General features: G+C 38.0%; 1 protein-coding gene across 2 annotated transcripts; it reads right to left on the bottom strand.

Moving 5' to 3' along the window:
• Nucleotides 1–8277: 8277 nt before the first annotated feature.
• On the bottom strand, nt 8278–13890 carry LOC137944686 (uncharacterized). 2 transcript variants are annotated; one of them, XM_068790403.1, is made up of 9 exons: nt 13411–13890; nt 13054–13254; nt 12848–12970; nt 12619–12656; nt 12337–12463; nt 9951–12146; nt 9689–9844; nt 8791–8855; nt 8278–8630 (listed from the first exon to the last, which is right to left on the bottom strand). In XM_068790403.1, exons 1-9 carry the CDS (start codon nt 13486–13488, stop codon nt 8399–8401), a joined length of 3216 nt encoding a protein of 1071 aa, XP_068646504.1. In that variant the 5' UTR covers nt 13489–13890; the 3' UTR covers nt 8278–8398. The 2 variants fall into 2 exon arrangements, with proteins under 2 accessions (XP_068646504.1, XP_068646505.1); XM_068790404.1 differs by having other exon boundaries at nt 8278–8627.
• Nucleotides 13891–16130: the final 2240 nt, after the last annotated feature.

Raw genomic sequence — 16130 nt, 5'->3', positions numbered from 1 at the left:
TTAGAAATTTACTGGGAGCTCCGTAAACTTCCGGATCCTGCTCAAAGTCTTCGTCTTCACTGTACCAGTCGCGGTTACCATCATGCTCACCCTTTATCTTCTTCGTTTTGTCCTTTACCTTATTCAAGAAGGATTTCTTCTCATGGTGGTGCTCTTCTACTCACCGGTGCTGCGAGGGACTTGCTGGTGATTCCGCCATGAACGAGAACTCCGTGCGTCTCCATTACAGACATTAAGACAGATAATCTCCGTTCTTACAGTTCGAAGAAAAGACTGGAGAGCAGACGTTATAGAAAGAGAAGACGGGTTTTCAGCTTTTCACCACCTTTGCATGGAAGTGAGCCTGGGGTTGAGACACGCGTAAAGTTTTCGACACGTAGCGTACGAGTATTGCGTACGTGACTTGAAGCTGGGGGGCTTTTTTGACTGACCAGAAAATATTCATCGCCTCATCTAATGCCACGTGGAGAGATCAAGGAACAAGATCACTGAGCCACTGTCTCGGTAACGTGGAGATAGTGTAACCCGCTCCAGTCGCCGAGTCTTGCTGAGTCAGCTTATATTGGCGAGCTGGGAGACGAGTTAACGAATCAAGGGAATCGGAAGCACATGCGGGAAGCATTCATGTTGCTGACGGGGAAGCTCTGCACTGTGCGCATTATAGAGCCAAGCGTAAGGGAGTCTATTCATGATATTTCAACCGATCGAGCAGTTTCTTCGTTCGCGCCCTCCTCTCTGTCCGACTTTGCCAGTTTTGATGGAAGCCTAGGAGGCGGGAGATTCACCGCTTTCCGATTTCTGGCGCCGCATGTCGATTCTCCGGATCATCGCTTCGAATTGAATTAAGACAATTTTGATTCGTTTTCAGCGTTTCTTACGAACTCGAGCCGCTTCCTTTGGAGGAAGCGTTGTCGAAGTTTTTGTCAGAGGTTTTTCAGCGAGCTTACGAAGAATTTCCGGTAGCTTAGTCCGGCAACGAAAACAGAGAAGAGAGTAGGATCGGAGGGAAACATATCAGATTCGGAACAGTGGTGAGTGAAAGTATAATTCTCTTGAAACGAGTGGAATGTGTGTTTGTGTTTACTTCGGTTCTTGATTATAGCTTTGTCTTCTTTGAGTTTGATGGAAAGCTTGCTTTTACTTATATGGAGACGGGATATCTTTGGAGCAACAATCACCCCAAGAAGTAAGAATTGATTGGATTAAATTATCCTCATATATAATCATTTTAAATTTTTATTAAGATTTTTAATTATTTCAAAAATCTTAAGCTTTAGTTAATTTGACTTTGAGATTTCCTCTGAGATTTCTTCCCTTACGAAAGAAATCCTGTAAATATTCTGTAAATCCTGTAATTATGTAATTTATTTGTAATCCCCGTAATCATGCTTAAACTCTCCATGTATAGTCTGTAAAATGGTTATTTAAGCCAACGATGTGAATAAGAATACAACATAGAAATTAAAGTTTTCAAAAGAAAATTGATACACATCCATGAGAGGAGGAAATTAGGGTTTTGGACTTATGTCAAACCCTCTCCCATAGTCATATTTGTAGGTATCAAAATTATCAATATTACATGTATACTCTTCACCCTAATAATAGTGAATAAGATACAAAAAATGTAAACTAATTACATCAGTGTCATCCTAATTACATCATATCTTTCAACATTCCCCCTTAAATCAGGAGGTAATGGCAGTGATTCCATCTTGAACCAAATAACATAAATGTAGTAATAAGCTCCTCCTTCACGGTGTCCCAAGGATAAGTACGACACCGAGTACAAACTCTCAAATGGTAGAAATGGGTGATAAAACATAAGTCGAAACCAACCTCAAAGGATTTCAAACAAATATATTGATAATAATCACTAAGTGGGTAATGTTTGTCATTCACAAGACCTACGGGTACCAATAAAAAGTCTCAATGGATTTAAAACTTTCATATAAATAAAAAGGACCAACTAAAGCAATGCTCCAACAGGGTTGGCCAATAAGTAAGTGAGAGTTAAATAAAAGACGGTAAGATAAAGGCTACCAAATAACCAATGGGTAATGTGTAAAGAGGAAGATAAGATGTTGAGGCCATCATGTGCTTTATTTTTCTAAGAAATTCAAATTGTGCATTAGGCGAATCAATGCCGACAACAGTCAACAAATAATGAACCCAAGGCAAGCAACCGAGGAGTTCTTCTTAAAAAATAATGCTTCCATCAAGAGACATAATAGTAGTAGCAGAAATGAGCTAACACCCAAATAAAATATACCAAATATGTAGATATATAGCAGAAGATAACCGGTAAATAGTGAAAGTCCTTAAAAGTAATAAAGACACATAAGATAACTTGCAGTGAGTCCATCCTTGACAAACAAGTAACAATAGGTTGTGCACCAAGTAATAAGCTCGATCCGAGTAATAGAGTGCCAATAATAAGTTGAACTGAGTGCTACTGGATCCGAGAAAACTGAAAAGACTTCTCAAAAGAATGTAAGATGTTTAACTGCTAGCAGAATGATAATACTCTTCTATTGTAATCAAGAACTCAAATCGAGTTACAAGGTAATCTTCTCATCGACAGTGCAAGAACTTAACCAATGACATTGGATAAATCCAAAGAGAACTCAAGAGAGCTAGAACATAAACACATATTGAGAGCTAGAATCAGAGAGCTAGCCATATTAACTCAATTGATTAGCAGCCAATGGTATCACAAGAGAAATCAACAGTTGCGATAACCAAAGACCAAATTTCAAAGAAATTTCTACTACAAAGAAATACACTAGACTATAGCAAGACAAACCCATAACGTATTCAATTCATGATTAGAGATACCAAATATATTGATAACGTGAAGTATTCGCAAGGCATGCCCATAACATATTCAATTCGTGATGATCAATGTGAGTTGTTGCTAATTCACCAACTAGATAAAATAAACACAAAGTAATTAGTTCCAACTGTTAGAGTTTTATTGAATAATCAACAACGGGGAGGAGTCTCCAGTGGACACACATAGTAGGCAATAGAATTGCAGTGGCACGTCGATGGATTCATATCATCTTCATCATGCTAGAATTAAAAACTCATGCTAATTCACAAGTTAGATAAAAACATCAAGAGCAACAACGTCACCAAATATATCTCAGCACCAAGTGTATATTTCAATTAAAACAACAGTCATCAATGAAAACACCAAGTGTTAGAGGAGTTTCAGAAACGTGTAGAGTCATCATCAACATGCTGGAATTCTAGGGAGATGAGAAGGCAACAACTGCTTCTCTTATTAAAGTAGGTGACAGATTCTGAATTTCCGTTGCTAAGAAAATTTAAATTGAAACACTCTTACTCTGTTGCTTAACGGCTACAACAAACCAGAAGAAAATAACCAAGAAGAAGTCAGCTTTTGCTGCTAGAAGAAGAAGATACTCTCCTGATCTCTACTATTGCACTTACGTCTCAAAAGAAAAACATATTTAGTCCTATCATGCTGGACTGGGTTGTGTGCAATATTACATATTGTCTTACTATCACATTATAATTTCATAGGATTTGTCTGCTCAATATGTAGTTTTTATATCAGATTCTTCATCCATAATAATTCACATATTGCCTTGGCCATTCCCCAATATTCAGCTTTAACTAACGATCTAGCCACAACCTCTTGTTTTTTACTTTCCCTCTCTCGCAAGAAAGAACCTCTGGAGACTCCATGCAAAACTCAATTCATTTTGCTTCCTCCCTGTATGGTTTTCTACTTTAGCTTTTCACAAGTTAAACTTGGCAAATGTTTCTAACTTATGCTGTATGAAGGACACCCAAACCTTTCGTGAATAGTCATCAATAAAAGTCATGAAATACATGTGTCATCTTAGTGATGCTACTCTTACTAGCCCCCAAACATCTGAATGAACATAGTCAAAAATCCGTTCTATCATGTGTGTGGTTGCCTTGAACTACACCTTATTCTTTTTCCCAAGAACACAAAACTTGCAAAAATCAAGCTTGCATGTTTTGATACCCTTCAATAGATTTCTTTTATGAAGCTCCATCATCCCATGCACACCCATATGACCTAACCGCATATGTCACAAGACTGTATAGTCAGTCTCAGACTCTACAGCTACAACTCCACCTACAACTATGGTACCTTGCAGTGTATAGATATTTCCAGATAGTTTCTGCCTCATCATCACTGTTAAGACACCTTTACTCATTTTCATTATTCCACTTGTAGACTTGTAACTACACCCATTACAATCTAAAGTGCCCAATGAAATCAGATTCTTTCATAGATTCGGTATATGTCTAACATCACATAATGTTCTAACCACACCATCAAACATTTTAATTTTTATACTTCATATTCCAACAACTTTGCATGAAGCATCATTACCCATCAGAACAGAACCAGAGTTTACTAAATTGTAGGTATGAAACCAATCTTTATTTGGTGTCATATGATAAGAGCATGTTGAATCTAGAATCCAAAAATCTATGAGATGATCTGAACTAGATGAAACATAAAGCATATCCCCGTCACTACTCCCTAAGTCTTCTTTTTCCACTACATTTGCAAACTTTGATGGACCCGTAAGAGTAGCATCACGAAGAGGACACATGTATTTCGTGACCTTTATTGATGACTACTCACGAAAGGTTTGGATGTATTTCATGTAGCATAAGTTAGAAACGTTTGCCAAATTCAAGTTGTGAAAAACTAAAGTAGAAAACCAGACAGGGAGGAAGATTAAATGCCTCAAGTCAGACAATAGTACTAAGTATACAGATTCAAAGTTACTAAGTATACAAATTCAAAGTTCAAGGAGTTGTGTGAGCAACATGGGATTAAGAGACACTTCACAGTATGCAGGATACCACAACAAAAGGGTGTGGCGAAAAGGATGAACAGAACAATAGTTGAAAGAGCTCGATGTCTCAAGTTGAATGTAAAGCTTGCAAAGAACTTCTGGGTAGAAGTAGTGAATATGGCATATTTCTTGATTAACAGATCACTAAGAGCAACACTAGTTGGGAAAGTATCAAAGGAATTGTGGACAGGCAGTGAGGTAGACTACTCTGGTTTGAGAGTGTTTGGATGTCCAGCCTATGTACATGTTTCTAGTGAGGAAAAGTCGAAGTTTGATGCTAAGTCTAGACAGTGTATCTTTCTGGGATATCAAAAAGGAGTGAAAGGATTCAAGCTCTGGGATCCGAAGGCAAACAAGATGGTGATCAGTAGAGATGTGGTTTTTTTATAAGAAAACCATGTTGCAGCGTACTCAGGAGGAAGAGAAACAGGTGCAAGAAAATTGCAGCACAAATGATCATGTTGTATAGGTGGAGCTAGACAACTATGGTAGAGATGAGGATGCTCAACATCTAGAGAATTCTAGCTCAGGTGATCAACAACATCACAGTATAGCCACGGACAGGCCCAAACGCAATTATTGGGTATACGACCAAAGTCCCACTTTGGTTATAAGTGGGGAGGATCGTGGATATATAAGTGTGAATACTATCTCCATTGGTATGAGGTCTTTTGGAGGTAAAATCCAAGAGCAAATCCATGAGGGTTTAGGCCCAAAATGGACAATATCATATCAATATGGAGATAAGTGGTGCCCATAGTCCTTTCAAATGGTATCAGAGCTATACCCCGGAGTTAGCCATGGTGGATGAATCATCTGAATGTTGAACAAAGGTAGTAGGTTTCTATTAGATCGCGATGGGATCCGTGGATGAGCTTTATTGGACAAGTGGTGTGCTCCGAATTCTTCATGGACGTATCTTGGTCCCAACACGGTGAAGAGGAGTTGATCAGGATAGAGCAAACTCGAGACAAGTGTTACTCCATGTAAGGCGTGTACTTCTAACGCATTGGAGTGGAGAATCCAGGTTGGTAGAGAGTGAACAGATGGATAATTGTTTGAGGGGAGGCTCGGTGCTCCTTTGTTCGAGAGGAGGATTGTTGGGTATACGACCAAAGTCCCACATTGGCTAGAAGTGGAGAGGATCATGGATATATAAGTGTGGACACTATGTCTATTGGTATAAGGTTTTTTGGGGGTAAAGTCCAAAAGCAAATCCATGAGGCTTAGGCCCAAAGTGGACAATATCATACCAATGTGGAGATAGGTGGTATCCATAGTCCTTTCAGAATATTCTAGAGAATGGTGGACTCTCTTCTCTTTATGTTGGTTGGGGTGCTGTTATTTGCAGAAATATTACACATTCTATAATTAAGGTCGAATTTTTCTGTGTTTCTTATATGATACGTCTCCTTCATATTGGTTATCTCTATTGACTAAGAGAGACTTTGAAATTTTTACTTGTTCTTTTAATGCAGTTCTACACCTATGAAAGTTTAAAGCAATTCATAATATCATCATCACAACCTAATGCTTATACAAACCCCTTATAGACGGTTGGCTTCGTCCTCTTTTTCTTAATACTTATTTTTAGCAAATGTGGTTTTGTTACAATAAGTAGCCTTCAAATTCAATGTTTTGCATTTTCATTTGTGTTATGGTCCTGGGTTAAGTGTTTGGTTTTTCGCTACCTACCAGGCCGGTCTTTTGGGTAGTATTGACTAGGTGCTTAACATTTGGTATCAGAGCTACTACTTACATTGCGAGTTCGAATCCCGAAGGGGGCGACCTAGCAATGTTGCTAGAGTGGGCCGTCGTGGACGTTAGCTCGTAACGAAGGAACTTGTTGAGTATCGACTCGTAAGAGCTTGCCCTCAAGCTCTTTGACCAAGGGGTGTGTGATGTTATGGTCCTGGGTTAAGTGTTTGGCTTTTTGCTACTTACCAGACCTGTCTTTTGGGTAATATTGGTTAGGTGTTTAACAATCTGTAGACATATAATGTGTGTTACATGTGGACATATTATACTAGGGAAATATTTGAGATGTTGTTTTTTGTAAATGTGTCTTTACTCTGACGGAGGCAAATCTGCTTGGTGCTTGATGAATAAACAACCTTATGATATGTTCTGAAAGCGAGACATGTCTTGACAAATTTAACTCTCATATTGCATAATATCTTGAGTTTAGCAATTGGATAGGCATCTAAAGTAAGATATTTATGTTCCATGCTTCCTTCGTGTTGGTGGCTAGGCATCTAAAGTAGGACATATACTGTCATCTTTCTGGTTATTGGGATTGGTACAAGTTGGAGGACTTAAAGTACTTAGGTTATCATAAACTTATCAACCATCTTTGAGTGTGCTATTATTTTGTTCAGGTTGATGAGCGAGCAGTCCTTGTACACTTTGACTGGCCTCATGGGAAAGCTGATGCATAAAGGGAGGCTGCTTTTGAGTACCAGGATTTAATGAAGTTAGAAAGACAGGTTTCATCTCTTGTTGATGATCCCAAACTTCCTTTTGTGATGCTGCTTTGAAAAAGACGTATTCTTTGCTTGAAAAGTAGGCAGGTTTCTCATCATAATCATGTCATGGAATGCTCGGATGAGCTTTACGCAGCAGCTGCAAGCTTGGATATGTATCTTCAGCTCTTTTATTCATACTCATGTGATTTAACTGATGAAATAATTCTGAGCTCCATTAAGGATGCCAGAAAATTAAGCCAAGGCCTCTGTCCACCAATGCCTGTGTTGGAATCCACTTGTAGAATCATTTCGCACCAGCTTTCCTTCCATTAATCCTCTATCAGTTCATGCAATTCTGTCATCTGGAGGAATGCCTGGAGCCTTCATTGAATGTCATCTTGACTGTAGGGTGATGAAAGATCTTGACCGGAACAATGTTAGCATAACCACAAAGTATGGATGAAGGATTTAGGAGCGAAGTAATTAAGAATAACAGTTCCTTAAGGGTTGACAACATCTCTTTCACTGAAAACGATGAGACCTATTAGAAGAAAATTAGCATTTGACACAAGCAATCACCCATCCTTTCCTAGTTCAGCAAAGATTGACTGTGACCCCGTCATATGGATCCCTTTCAGGAATCTCGATCAGTTTCATGATAACACCGGGCCAGATACTCTTTTCAAGAAGGAAGCCTTGCTTAGAGAATCTATGCAGATACCAACCAGAAATTGTCAATTGTCTCTAAGCTTCTCTATTGCTCTGAAAACATCCAAGGCAACTTTAGGAACTCCAAAAAATGAACTGATCATCCTGATTATTGTTAGTCCTGTGAGCTTTCAAAGCATTGGAAAACAGAAATGACAAGAAACATTTATTCTTCAAAGCTAAATTTCCTTTCTACAAAAAAAAAAAAAAAAAAAAGTAGAAAAAGTAGAAGAAGAAGAAGAAGAAATAACAAGGTCATGAAAAGAATTTAAAAACAGATATACATTTTATAATTTTCTTATCAAATCTAAAATTGCTTCATGTATACACAAAAATCAAATTTTCTGACAGGTCCTAACTCTTTTTAGCATTCTTGAGGTTGCGGACCATCATCACAAGCTGTTGTCTTTCGCCTTCCACTTCAGCGAATCTGAGACTTATCTCGGAGTATCTTTCTTGCATTTCTTTCAGCTCAATTTCCATGGATTTGTTCATCTCCTTGAGATGGGTCATTTCACTTAAAAATTCAGTACTGTGACCATGGCTTGTAGAGTTCTGTATTCTGTCTATATCAGCTGCATCGCTGCTGCAGAGAAAGAAATGCCATGAGAATAGAATAAAATGATGTAGACCCACTTCACTATTTCATCCATCAGAAGCCCACATTGCTACTCTTATCAACTACTATTTTGATTATTAAAAACTGGAAGGGAAGAGGTTAAACTGAGTTGTCCAGAAATCTCTACCTCATTTTCAGTGCTTGATTGGAGGAATTAGAACTTGCCTTCATGTTCATTTCATCCGCTTCATCCTGCAAAAATGAGTTCCAACGGAGTTACTGTTTGTTTGTTCATGATATTCTGTTTATCATCCCAAAGACTTGAATGATCAGCTGCAATAATTCAAATATTTTAAGCACCTGGGCAATGACAACCCGGATAATCTCAACCTTTGCCAATACATCCTCGTCGTTCTCAGCATATTCATTTTGTCTCAGCATAATTCAAATATTTTTAAGCACCTGGGCAATGACAACCCGGTACTGCTGACCTCATTCTAGACTGGGTTCAACCCACCAACTTCTGATCGCATGGAACCATGCTTAGTTTTTTATTCCTTTTGCTGTTGTGTACCTTTTTTTTATGTGTATAAGTGTGATGCATTGTATGCTGATGAAATTCATGTCAATATTCAAAAATATGAATAAATAAATAAATAAAACATTAAATAAGGCTAGGGACGAGTGGCTCATCATCACTGCATATTGGACTTCTTTTAACAGGAAAGCAAGTCAGGTATTGGCACCAAGGCAATGTGACGGATTACCATTGTATTAGTTGATGTATTGTGTAATTAGAATATTTTAATTTCTGTGTCAGAAATATCAGCCGACACAGCAGATTGTACTCATTTTAATCCTTGTCATGAACTTGTCTCCCTGGTTTGAGAGGTGTGCAGTCCCTATCATAGTTTTGAGAGACGAAGTACACAAAATTTTGAGCTTTCTGTATAGAGATGAACATTCTCATTGATGTGAAAGATGTTGTTGGCCCTCATCTTCATTGTTTTCTTGTTCATAAGAGTGCTTTTAAAATGTAAAAGAAGAAAGTCAAGAGTGAAAGTAAACAAATTACAATGACCTACCTTGTGACATTCATCTCCACAAGAGCTTGGCTTATTTTGCCTTAAGTCTGCCAAACCCTTCTGCAATTCTTCAATCTTATCATATAGATCTTTTTCCTTCTTCAAGAAAGAGTTAGTGGAGTTTTCATGAGCAGCCTCTTTCAGCTTAATCTCCCCCTGCAGATAAATTACCACAAAAAAAAAAAATGAAGGATATTCGAAGTCAGAATATAGTGGAGAAAATTTTACTTCTATTTTGGAGTGTACATTGTGGTGTATTTACCTCAAGAATTTTAATTTTTTCCCTTAGTGTAGCAACTTCTTTGGAACCACGAGAAGGTGGGCTTGATTTATTTATAGTCTTTGAACTTGCCTTTGCAGTGCCATCTGAAACTGCGACTTTCGAACTACTCTCTTTAAGTTTCTTCTCAATAATGGCAATTGTATCATCTTTCTTCCGAAGATCGCCTTTGAGATGCAATACTTGTTTTTGCAGGTTTTCTTTTTCCAGTTCATGCTCAAACAAAGTATGCTTCAAGTCATTATACTGAGACTTAAGCACTTCCATATCTGATTGCAAAGCAGAAACTACTGACTCCTTTTCATCCTTCATTAGCTTCATTTCGTTTAATTCTTTCAGTGCATCTCTTTCCACATTTCGTCTACTCAACATCTTCCTCTCCTCTTCAACTGATTCCTTCATTCTTTGCATCTCAGCTCTGAGTGTCTCATTCTCCTTTGCAAGTCTATACAGCTCATTTTTCTCTCTTATGACCGCAGCTAACTGATTTTGCAGCTTTTGAAGTTCTTCCAGTAAGTTATTCTCCCGTTCTTCACCATATCTTTTCAGGTTCTGAACCTCCTGGGTCCTCTCTTCCAATTCTGCCCCCAGCTGATCCATTTGTTTAGCTTTCACATTTAGTTGGCTCCAAGCATCTTCCAGTGTTGTCTGATTTTGATTTTTCATCAATGCAAGCTCTTCATTGGCATTTTCTAGTAAACCTTTTAACTCGTAGTTCTGCATCTGTAGTTCAGTAGCTTCTGCTTGTGCCTGCATGGCAAGCTTCTCATTAGATTCGAATGTAGAAGACATTTGCAATGAAAGCCTCCTAAATTCTTCCTGAAGCCTTTCAGCTGTGCTAGCATTGTTCCACTTCATTTTCCTCAGAGCTTCCTCTGCTCGAATAGCTCTTTGTTCCTGCTCAACTTTTGCTTGAGTGAGTTCAGCCAGATCGGTTTCAAAAGCTTCTGCCTGTTTCTCAAGTTCTTTCTCTAGGTTCTCAATATGGGTTTCCAGGTCGCTTATGACTGCTGAAGATGTTGAGCTGTCATATTGCATCTTCAGTTGCTCATGCAACCGGCTTTGCTCCAGTCTTGAAGACATGTCATGGTTCTCCTGTTTTAAAATCTCATAGTCAAGGGCAAGTTGCTCCATTTGCATCTCTAGTTCTTCTCTGTCTTTCTTATACACCTCAATCTCACTACACAAGTCTATAAGCTTTTGCTCAAGAGAGTAGTGAGCTCTGGTCTCATCATGCTCCCTGACCAGTTCTTCCAATGCATGCTGCTCTTCATCATCCTCCTCTTCTTGTTTCAAAACAGTCTCCCACACCTCCCCTTCTCCATTACTTCCAGATACTACCAAACTTGAGCCCTCGGTATGGTTACCATCTTTAGGTTCTACCCTGACAGCAGTTTGAATCAAAGAATTCCGAGAGGATTCTCTGTTTTTTTCCTCTAATAGCTCTTCCAATTCTCTCACAGCAAGAATCAACTCCGAGTTAGATTCTTGTGTTTTCTGAAGCTGTACCCGGAGGTTGGCATTTAAATCTTTCTCATAGTTCAGCTCCTGTCTGACTTCATCCAGAATGTACCGTGGATCATCACTTTCAATCTGTGACTTATTCACCTTCTGCTTAGAGGCTCTGAGCTGTTCACATTCACTCTTTAGTGCATATCTTTCTTCTTTTAAAATACCAATCTCCTTAGCCAGATCTTGCCCCCTTTTGTTCTCCTTCACAATCTGCTTTCTGAGGGTCTGTAGTTCAAGTTCTGATACCTCTGCTTGCCTCCCCATGGCAACCAAATCATTTTTAAGTTTTTCTACGGAAATATCAGAGTCCTCTAATCTTTCTTTTGTAAGAATATTTTCAGAACTGTTTGTTGAATCATCTGTACTTCCATCAGGGCCAGAGCTAACAGACCACTCTGTGTTAGATCTTCGATGCTCTGTTGGATTCTGAGTGGTAGAATTGTTTCTTAAAGATGAAAGAAAGCTTGCCACATCCTGATGGCCATTGTTACTCTTTGACTCATATCCTTTTGGGGTGTTCTGTTCTGAGCTGCCCTCTAGACTTGAACCCGATATGACATCAGATCCACTAGATGCCCTGGTCAATCCATTTGAATCAGCATTCCCTGGAGTGCTATGAATGTGAGGTACAGCCAATTGACCTTGACCTGAGTTAGAAGAGTTATCCTGCAAGACAACAGAAGAAAAAAGATTTTTAAAAACAGGGTATTATGATCCACGGACTGCTATTAAACACCATAAGAAATACTTTTAATCCTTCAGTGGTTGAAGGCTGATGCTCTGTTAGACATGCTAGAAGCTAAAATTTAGGTGAAGGGAAGCGGACGCTGTCTTCTTCTAAGAAAGAATATCTTACTTCTGTAGAAATATAGTTGTTGACATCATTGATAACTTCAGAGGTTTCATCTGTATCAATAATACTTAATTGACTCATCAGGGTTCTCCCATTTGATTGAACTGATACATCCTCATTCTCTTCTTCTCTGAAAGATGTTTAAAGAAAGGGAAAAAAAAAAGTCATAACCTGGAGGAAGTAAGAAAAAAAAGAAAAAAAAAGAAAAAAAGGAAAATAAACTACTCCAGTTAACAAACAAAGTGGACAATAGCATAAAATAAAAGAGTGCAAATTCTCCCTTACCTTCTATCAGCAGCTGCCTGGATTCTTTGAATCGTAACCTACCACAAGCCACAAGAATCATAACCAAATGTTAACAAATTTCCTTTCATTACATGAACCTATATAACTGCATTGTACATTTTATGAACTTCCATGACAGGTTTGCAATTTGAAACTCGAGATCAGGCAGCAGTCATGTGAAAATACTGAGAACTACCATTTATTACAGTCAGAAGAAAAAAGCACTCACATGCAGAACTATGCCAGAGCTTGAAGGCTTTGCAGGCAGAGAAACCGTGGAAGGTTTAATTGCTTCGGCATAATTTGCAAAATCGACTGCGACTTCTCCTAAAATATTGTTTCTCGATGATCCCTTCAAAATCGAGAAAGTCTAGTGTCAGAAATTCATAAACCAAATTCTCAAAGTAGAAAATGCAAACAGGGTTCATCTCTTACAATCTGAACAAAAATTCTGTAGATTTTCTCATTAATCTTCCCAGTTCTGGGGTCCTGGTTGAATCTAACAGTTTCATAGACTGGGTTCTCCCACTCACAGGCTCCAGCTTCAACTGCAGCTTTTACTGTTTTCACAGTTGGTTTGCCGAGCTCGAGCGGAACCAGAGACACCATCAAACCATCCCATCCCGCCCGTGGCACCTGGAAAGAAGAAGAAAAAAAAAAGCTGGAGTTAAAAGACAGGCAAACCTCTGAAGATCATAAATTGCCCACTCACATTGCCTGGTATGCAGGTAATATCAATTCAGATTACATGCAGGATAGCAATTTGAAAGAAACTCCGATGGTGATCACAACCTGAGTTGCCTTAAACTGCAACTTGAATAAAGCTTTGATCTTGTTCTTCTCGCTTCTCCATCTGGTTGCCTTGAACATCTTCGCTGAGAGGTTTTTAATTCCACATCTTTCTGCCGAAGCTTAAATTGTTCAGTTCAGGTGTGAAATCTCTTACAGAATCAAGCATTATATCTACAGAAGCAGCAAAGACTGATTTTATGTCTTTCCAGGAAAGAAATATAAACCAAAATTGACTGAAGAAGCTCTTCAGTTTTCTCCATTCAACAGCATTTGCAGAAGAGTTTGAGATACTTGGACACTCAAAAATGTGGATCGATTACTGGGTATACGGGGAGAAGGAGATTGAAACGGCGACGGGTTGCTCATTGTGGATTCAGGATACAGCGAATGAACAGAAGACTGGACGAAAAGCCAACAGATCTGAGTAATGGTGAGTGGTTTTTTTTCGTCTTCTCGGCAGTTCCTTTTAGTTGGAGACGATCCGAAACAGACAACAAGTAAATTTAAAAAATGACGAAGCTTCTTTCGGAAAGATTTGATTAAACAAGTAAACTGAATAAGATAAAATAATCGACGGAGACAGGAGGTAGGAGTTTCAGACCCGTAGTTGTTGCCTGTTGGAGCTGAAAGTACAGTGTTATCCCTCAAGTTTTACAATGTAGACATCTCTGAAATTCTCCTGTCTGAAAGAAGCTTTTGGGTGAAGGAAATCCTCAGTCATTTTCGGATAAATAACAAGCTTTTCCCATTTTTGTACCAAAAATATTGCAGCTTCTTTCATTTCCCTACCATTTCATGCTTCAGAAATCTTCCTTTCCTTGTAATAAACCATCATCTTCTCCCCGTTTGACTTTTACAGTAAAAAAGAAAAGAAAATAAGAATTTGATCCGATTTGGCTAATCCAATTTGATTTTTTATGTGTTCGATCGATTCTAAGTCGAAAAACCTACTTAGTACAAACCCATAAGAAGTAAATGTTACTTTTTTTGCTCAATTATGAATCTCTTGTTAATCTTCTATGGTAAAAATTTTCCCTTGGTCAAGAACAAGTTATGAACTCTTATAAATAGCCAACTAATGATCATTTTGAATTGCTGACTCTCATCACCTCCATGGATTATTTAACACGCTTAATCATACTTTTATTGACTTAATCCCTCATTAATTAGAACATTTATGATCTGTTCTATCAAATGGCTCAAAAATTGCTCAACTTTTAAGAGGGAGCCCCCTTGATTTCTAGGCTTTAATCGAACCGGATCAAGACTCCTTGGGATCAAATAAAGGCGAGTTGGAAGGGATTTGGTAAGAATTAGACTCTAAACCCTAAACCCTATAACTTGATTGACCGGGGTCGGAAACTGGAATTTTTATGGAAGTTAGGGGTACCACAGTAAATGCCTGTGGCAACGGCACTTGGCACGTGCTCATCCAGGTTTTCCACCTCATTATTTTAATTTGTTTATTTTTTTTTTTAATAATCGCATTCTAACCCTCTATTAACTTTTAAGCTTTTTTCTTAAAGTTGCTGATTATGGCCTACTTTGCTTCGTGTTCGAGGATTAGAATCTGTAACCGTCCATCTCGTGGGCCCATCTTCTCTATCTGATTACTGTTTGCAATTTCAATAGAAAAGGTACGTTGGATGGGCTTCTCGTGAATAGAGTGAGACATGGACTTGGATCGGGCCCGCAAGGTAAGGTGGGGTAGTTGTTCTCTTCTTTACTTGGCTTTAAAGATGCTCATGTGTTGACCATGACCCGTGAGGTTGGTCATATCAACTGCGGTTAATAAATTAACTGGAGCTGGTTAGAACGTGGGTTTGCAGCCAAGAAAAGTGATATCACCAGCAACCCCTCATTAAACTGGAAAAGCTACCATGCCCGGGACCACCACCATTCCTTAACACATCTCACAGTCACATAGGAGTGGGGCCCATCCTACTTTTTTTTTAATAAATAAAATATTTTTTTTAATAAATAAAATATTTTAAATTTTTAAAAAATATTTTCTAACAATTTTCACCCTGTTATATGTCACATAGTATTTATTAAAATGGGACCGATTTCTAGTGGAATGTCAATTTCAACTCCGTAGTGTCTCGAACTAAATCTCTAGTATCTACTTTTTTGGTCCAATTCAGTAGAATTTGGTATACCCGGTTGGTAGCTTGTCCATTTGATCGAATGTGTGACTACCATGAAACCTGGGAGCCTCTGACTTAGATGACTCTCTATTGAGTGGGACCTTTTTATGTGATTTATTTAAATATTTTTTTATTATTATCCAATAATTTGGTGATATGCTAATTATAATTAAATTAAATTATTATTATTTAAATATAAATAATTAAATATTATATTTTTTATATCCAATAATGTAAATATCAATATTAAAAACTAATTTTTGTATTTTAATAAAATGGAGTATTATTTTAGATTAGAAAATATTGATTCTTTTTTCTTGAAATAATTTTTTAAAGTTTTTATTAAAAAATATTAAAATAATTCATAATATAAATTAAAATGATAAAAAAGAAGGATAATAGACAGCGTGGCGGAGGAGATTCTAAGAAGGATTTAATGATTAGGTGGAAAAGGTCACGTGAGAAAGAAAAAGCGTTACGGGTTGGCATGTGCGACAAAAAGGTCATAGTGAAAAAGACAGATAAAACCGTTAATGGGCCGTGTTAATGTGACAGATGGGGCATCTTCTTCTT

Source organism: Aristolochia californica, unplaced genomic scaffold (genome assembly GCF_029961685.1).
Source record: "Aristolochia californica isolate CCGP_79_NKW_82.1479 unplaced genomic scaffold, dmAriCali1.0.hap1 SCAF_11, whole genome shotgun sequence".
In the NCBI taxonomy this organism is placed as follows: domain Eukaryota; kingdom Viridiplantae; phylum Streptophyta; class Magnoliopsida; order Piperales; family Aristolochiaceae; genus Aristolochia; species Aristolochia californica.
The sequence above is the reverse complement of the archived record's forward strand: the minus strand, read 5'-3'. Positions and strand labels throughout refer to the sequence as shown.

Bases quoted from the DNA above. Each gene is read 5' to 3' on its own strand.
- LOC137944686 (XM_068790403.1), bottom strand. From the start codon at position 13,488: ATGTTCAAGGCAACCAGATGGAGAAGCGAGAAGAACAAGATCAAAGCT. The intron at 13,255-13,410 runs GTTGTGATCACC...TCTTCTTTCCAG, and splicing joins TGCAGTTTAAGGCAACTCAG to GTGCCACGGGCGGGATGGGA. The intron at 8,856-9,688 runs GTAGGTCATTGT...TCATTTTTGCAG, and splicing joins GTGGAGATGAATGTCACAAG to GATGAAGCGGATGAAATGAA.